The following is a 7160-nucleotide window of genomic DNA, read 5'->3' on the forward strand; positions in this document are numbered from 1 at the left end:
AAGGTTCATATTTATAATGTTTTTAGTTAGGACACAATTTTGCAATTATTTTAAAAGCATTACACTGAGTCAATGTAAACAAAAAAACAACCAAAGGTGTTGTTTCTTTGTTTCTTTGTTTGTTTGTTTCTTGTTTGTTAGATTCATTGTTGTTTGTTTGTTTGATGTTTGTTTGTTTGTTTGTTTGTTTTATTGTTGTTTGTTTGTTTTATTTTTGTTTGTTTGTTTGATTGTTGTTTTTTGTTTGATTGTTGTTTGGTTGATTGATTGATTGATTGTTGTTTGTTTTTTGTTTGTTTGATTGTTTTATTGTTGTTTGTTTGTTTGATTGATTGATTGATTGTTGTTTGTTTGTTTGTTTGTTTGTTTACTCTGAAACCGTAAATGATTATGTCTCTTGTTATTAAATATTTACACTGAAATATCACACCATTTGCACATTATACACTGGGATATTCATATATAACAATTTTATTAAAAAGACAAAACATTACCTTGATTCAAAAGGAGGAAAAAAAGGTATGTATATTTGTTTGTCCTTATTTGAATTCCCACCTTTATAAAACATGACAAACTGACAGGTATGGAAATGAAATTTGGTTTATTTACTTTTCACAGCTTGTATTAAAGACTTGGACGATCCACTGAAAGGTTATTAAAATATTTACATGTTAAATACGAAAGTTTTTAACCGTAACAGGCAGTGAGTTTGTGAACATATACCGATCAAGGTTTTTTAACTTCTAGCATGAATTTTTTAAAAATTTTGATGCTGGAATTCCTACAGTCTCATTTATCCGCCTCAACCTCATCATACAGGAGATCCAGCTGAATCTGTAGTAGTAAAGCTGGTGCAGTAGTAAAGCCGGAGCTCTCTGTATCCTCTCTTCCTTTAGATGAGCATTGCTGAGGTATGGGGGCAGATTCGCTTGCCTCCTGTTGGCTGATTTGCACGTAGTCTTGGGCATCTACTGAGGCCTTTTCTCCTTTAACTGTGGTGGATAAAGAAATGTTATCACTTCCTTCTCTTTCTTTTGGGTTCACGTCTTTGTGTCCGTCTTCCTCAGGCACCTCTACTGGAAGTAATGGAGTCAGCTCCAGGAAGGGCTTGTAACGAGGTGTTATGGGTTTTACAGTTTGAGGAACGTCGAATGGGATAAAAACATGTTTGGGAGGTTTAGCTTTGGAGGAAAACTTAGTTTTTTCTGTCTTGCTTGGTGTGGCTGCACATGTCTTGGCAGCATATTCATTAATGACTGATTTGTAGTCTGCAGTATTCAAGCTTTCCTCCATGCCAATGTCAAGTGGTAAAAATGCTTCTGCAATGTCTATGTCCTCTTCAGTTGTCCTTTCCTTGCCTTCGTCCTGAAACACCACATGTCGAACCTTGGTCTCTCTTCTTGTTTCTTCTGGCTCCACCTCAGATATCTGGAGAGGTTCACATGGTGAAGAGCTAGCACTATTCCTAAAGAAATCAGTGATTTCATCCACTTCATCCAGCGTTCCAGCGTCATCCTTGTCATGTTGTGTAAAGCCAAATGCATCACGTGACCACATCCTAATGCCATCTACTTTACAGTCATCATGTAATGGATCCATCTGAGTCACCTGTGTTTCATCTTTAAGAACAAATTTCTCCAAGTAGCCTCTGTCTTCAAGTTCAGACTCCTGGCTGTGGAAGGACTTTTCTGAAGTCACGCTCTCTGTATCTTCTTGCTTCGTCCTGCTTCCTACAGCTTCTGCATACAAATCTGAGTACATAAATGCCATGGCCTTTGGTTCCTCCAGCAGGACTAGATCTATGATTTTCTGGGGTCCTTCAGGCAGAAAAATCGGAGTAAGGATTGACTCCTGACTACCGAATAGAGCACTTCCACTTTTCTTTAAGGATGATTTTGGCAGCTCCTCCTCTTTATTGGCCCCCTTTTTTGTCCGAAAATCTGGATCTTGTCCACCTCCATAAAATACCTCATCCACATGTTCGCTGGTGATCTCAAGTCCATTAATGGATGCAGAATCCTCTGAAACTTCTGCCACTGGTTTTATATCCATGGCATTATCTTCACCCTCATAAAGTTCTTGATCAGAGCTGTATTCAGGCTCTTGGTTCTCATCTACTGTAGGAACTCCTGATGGTGCCTGATGATCTAAGAGTGTGAATTTTTCAAAGTAGTCCTCACTCATACCTTGTTTTCGTGGCTTGATCAGTGGTGGCAAAGTTACTGCCTGGACTGTAGCTTGAAACTGTTCCTGATTTCCTGTCTCCTCAGATGCCTCGGGTTCTTCAGGGATCTCTCTGGCTTTTATAACAGGTGTCTCTTCAAGGTAAGACAAGTTATCCTCCAGTCCTTTGCTCTCCTCCTCATCCACTGTGGACAATTTTGGGGGCACAACAATATTCAGAATCTCTGATCCCTCAGACACCAGACAAAACAAGCGTTGCTTTCTTGCTTCTTTTGTGTCTTTTCTTTCATCCTCTTTTTCTTTCTCGACCGTTACATTGGGAACAGAGACCTCCACCATGGCAGGCCTATCAGGTTCTCGTGGCGCTTCGTCTGCTATCATCGGTAGCTTTTCAGCCTCTTTATTTCGCTTCCTTTTCTTTCTCCTTATTATATTATCCTCGTCCATTATAAAGACGATCCTACCTGCCGTTTCTGAACCCGTACCGGTCGGACATCTTGGAACAAGGCTGTTGCTGAGATCCGGTGCTGGAGAACTGATTTCCGAAATCCAGGGCGTTGAGCAGCGGCTAGACGCCGTCTCCCAAAGGATCCCACTGTCCTCGCTCTGTAGTGTTACCATTGAGAAAGCCGGATCCATCATCAGGCACTGAAGTTTGGGTTTTACTATCTCTTCTTGGACAATTTCTCTCAGACTGGAAGAAATCAATTGACTCACGTCAATTTACGTGACTGAACCAATAATTTAATAACAGACAATGAGAAGTGACAGATGTTCCCAATTAACATTATGCAAATGATATCATTCTTTAAAGCTGCAAGCTTTCACTCATTATCTGCAGCTGTCTTTACATTTAACCGGTCCAAGCAGTTCAGTGATATCACAGTAATATTGTCATCAAATGGCTGAGATTTTCAACATGACAGTCCAGGCAATCCCTCAGTATCACTGAATTAAAGGCTTTGACATTTACCAATATGGCGGATCTTATAGTAGTTATGTATGAATAAAACAAGCACAGACGAAAATACAAACAGGAACGCAATTGAAACGAAAAACGTTTTATGTAAGCATTGGTTTAAAAAACATTATAAGTCAATGAAAAATCTATGATTGTATTTGAACTGCATATGATTCATAGCATTTAGGAATGATTTCATCTCTTATGCAGAGATTTAAATTTGTAAAATGGTTTGTAAATTTCACAGAAAAATTTACAGAATTCTTTATAAAATTGTAAATCACCTGTTACTCATATCCTGGGCTTCATCATTTAAATCCTCCTCTTCCTCCTCCATCGATAAACTTTGTAGTATAGGCATCTGGTTATCCGGGTCATTTTTTTCCATCAAATCCATTTTTGTTTCTTGTTTATTTATTTTTTATCTCCCCTCTCACAAACCTCAGGAGCCCTTTGGAGACCTATAAGTTTCGAGGCTCGTGTTATTGCCAGCAGGAAGATCTCTCTCTCTTTCTCTCTCTCTCTCTCTTCTTCCCTCTCTCTCTCTTGCTCAGCATTATCTCTAAATAGCCAAATAGGCATGTTCTCAGCTCACCACCAGAGCCATCTGTAAAATGCAACCTGATACCATCATGTGAACACATCAGTGCACTTGTACTGATGAATCATATATGAAACAAAAGATTTCTAGAAGTGTAACATTCACATTATGTTTTGTTTTATCAAAATAAAGAAAAAGAAGTTGATGTGTTTACGTCAAAGACATCTATCTTCATTATAAGTTATAGATGTATTATTAATTAATATCTATGTGGCTATAATACCTAGCTCAGAAACATCTGAAGCTCCCAACATCATTCATTCATTCATTCATTCATCTTCTACCGCTTATCCGAACTACCTCGGGTCACGGGGAGCCTGTGCCTATCTCAGGCGTCATTGGGCATCAAGGCAGGATACACCCTGGACGGAGTGCCAACCCATCACAGGGCACACACACACACACACACTCTCATTCACTCACGCAATCACACACTAGGGACAATTTTCCAGAGATGCCAATCAACCTACCATGCATGTCTTTGGACCGGGGGAGGAAACCGGAGTACCCGGAGGAAACCCCCGAGGCACGGGGAGAACATGCAAACTCCACACACACAAGGTGGAGGCGGGAATCGAACCCCGACCCTGGAGGTGTGAGGCGAACGTGCTAACCACTAAGCCACCGTGCCCCCCCGCGCCCAACATCATGATTTATAATTACTGATAGCGATAATAAATCATGTCAAATCTGTCAAAATCTGCAGACAAATTATCTGTGTTTTTTAATAACTTTTAACAACTTCTTACAAACATTACACCTGGAAATATCTTTGCTCATATACATACACATACATATACGTGTGTATATATATATATATATATATATATGTATATATATATATATATATACATATATATATATATATATACATATATATATATATATATATATATATATATATATATATATACATATATATATATACATACATACATACATATATATATATACATATATATATATATATATATATATATATATATATATATATATATATATATATATATATATATATATATAATACTTTAATACTTACCAGTTCTCAGTAGAGGCAACCCATTAATTCTGGCAACCCATTTGATTCATTTGGCAACATTATTGGGAATGAACAGGAGTTAATTTTTTTTTTACCAGAACGATTCACATAGCATTTGGTTAAAACAAGACATTATGGAAGGACATGCGTTTTGTTTTTGTTGTTTTTTATGTTTTTTTCTGTGTGAAAGTACTCTAGAATGGATATAAGGGGATATTCTTAGGTCTCTGATCTTAATATCACAGGAACTTCCTTTACTGTAGCTAAAAATATGCTGCAGTAATGGAATAACTAGCCGAGGTTTCAGGGGAACAGATATAGCTGATGCAATGCATATAAATATTATATTTGTTACTTAATAGAATCCATATGATAATTTTTTCATTTTTCTTTTACTTTTTTTTGTTGTTGTTGTTGAAAATTTGTAATTGTCATCAAATTGCAAATAACAGACTTTAGTTTAGACATTAATCAATGTCAGGTAGGAACAGTAACTCTGTTTCATATTGGGTTGCATCACACTGCTCTGTTGTTGATTAATTTCCTATAACGTCACACCAGCTAAGCTATCTTAGATCATCTACATGTAGCCGAACATTCCATTAACATTGTCTGGTAGCTGCGACGTGACCTTCAGAGGAATCGAAAACTGTAACTCAAACCTTTCTGTACATGTTGCATCACTCATCTCTGTTCTAAACTTGACCTACGCTATCAAATGCAAGGGTGTTTATGAAAAAAAAAAAACAACAACCAACAAATAGTAATTACTCAAGTCAAGTCAAGTCAAGAAGCTTTTATTGTCATTTCAATCATATAAAGCTGTCGCAGTACACAGTGAAATGAGACAACGTTTCTCCAGGATCATGGTGCTACCTACTGTACAGTGCAGGACAAAAGACAGTGCAAACAAAAAATACAAGACATCACACAGAAGACAATACACAAGACAACACACAAAGACAGTCTCGTTTTAACATCCCAGATGTAGAGAGTTTACTTCACTCGAACCAGTCAAGTGTTCATTTTGGCAGCTGGAGGTTGTATCAGATGTGTCAGTTATTATAGATTAACACTTCAGCATGTGGTAAGTTTTTAATTGAGGCAGAACTTGTTATTGGATACTAAACCTTAAAGCAGGAGGCCTGGGTTGAGCTTCAGGCTCATGGTGTCACCTGTTAAAGCCTGTCGTCTGAGCTGAGCTGTGTGTCTGTGTAATCGAAGAAGAGCAAGAAATCAGGGCACAGCAAAAGCTCGCTCTCTCTCTCTCTCTCTCTCTCTCTCTCTCTCTCTCTCTCTCTCTCTCTCTCTCTGTGTGTGTGTGTGTATTTATCTGCTGCTGGATTATACACATATTAAAAACTCTTTTAAGTTATCAAAAGCATATTTCTTTTCTTGGTAAGAAATAAGCCTCTTAGTATATTTTATTACAATTCCTATTTGTTCATTTTGCAGTTTGTAATGTGTAAATGTGTATCTAGATTTATAGTTTAAAGATAAATAAATCTAATAAATATTATTATTCACCCAGTTTCTTCATTTCAAGCCTTTGTTTACCTTTTCCAGGTAAATGTGAGCAAACGAACATCCTGTGATTTTATTATTGATGCAATTCAGTTAAAGTCCACAAGATGGCCATCAATAGATGTAAATCTACAGAATGACCTTGTATTTCATCTAAAATTGAGCAATTACTTAAGTTGTTTATTATTTTTATTGTTTATTATTAAGTGGTTTATATAGAACCTTTTTGTTAAGTTAATTTAAATTTATAATAATGCAATAAATAACATTTAACAAGGTAAATACTAAAACAAATGTGATAGATTTATCAGATTAAAGGAAGATATATTGTTGTGCTCACGTGAGAGATTAATCTAATTCATTATACATTACGTTTATATTATTGATCGTAATTATAATGTCTATGTGGCTATAATATCTAGCTCAGAAACTCTTTAAGCAACTTGTAATAACTTCTTACAAACATTACACCTGGAAATATCTTTGCTCATACAGATATAAATATATATATATATATTTTTTTTTTGCTTAATATTTTCATTTTCATTTTGCAGCACATTTCCAGTTCCCAGTAGAGACAATAAATAAAAGAAATAGATGTATAAATCTGGCAACCTATCTGAATCATTTACAACATTATTAGGAATAAACAGATCAGGAACAAATAAAGATAGGAGAGACACTTATTTTTTTATTTTTTATTTTTTATTTTTTTTAGGTAAGTAAAATTACTTGCCAGAAATGTTTACAAAGCCTTTGGTTATTAGTTGTTGTTGTTTTTTTTTAAATGAATCAAATGAATGAATTCAAGTTCCCGTGGTTCAATTCACTTCGAAAGAATCGACTCAGTC

General features: G+C 36.1%; 1 protein-coding gene across 1 annotated transcript; it reads right to left on the minus strand.

The window, feature by feature from the left end:
• Positions 1-624: 624 nt before the first annotated feature.
• si:ch1073-398f15.1 (cardiomyopathy-associated protein 5) lies at positions 625-3670 on the minus strand. The gene is made up of 2 exons (XM_060890985.1): positions 3430-3670; positions 625-2878 (listed from the first exon to the last, which is right to left on the minus strand). Exons 1-2 carry the CDS (start codon positions 3540-3542, stop codon positions 790-792), a joined length of 2202 nt encoding a protein of 733 aa, XP_060746968.1. The 5' UTR covers positions 3543-3670; the 3' UTR covers positions 625-789.
• Between the last annotated feature and the right edge of the window lie 3490 nt (positions 3671-7160).

Source organism: Tachysurus vachellii, chromosome 17 (assembly GCF_030014155.1).
Source record: "Tachysurus vachellii isolate PV-2020 chromosome 17, HZAU_Pvac_v1, whole genome shotgun sequence".
Taxonomy (NCBI): domain Eukaryota; kingdom Metazoa; phylum Chordata; class Actinopteri; order Siluriformes; family Bagridae; genus Tachysurus; species Tachysurus vachellii.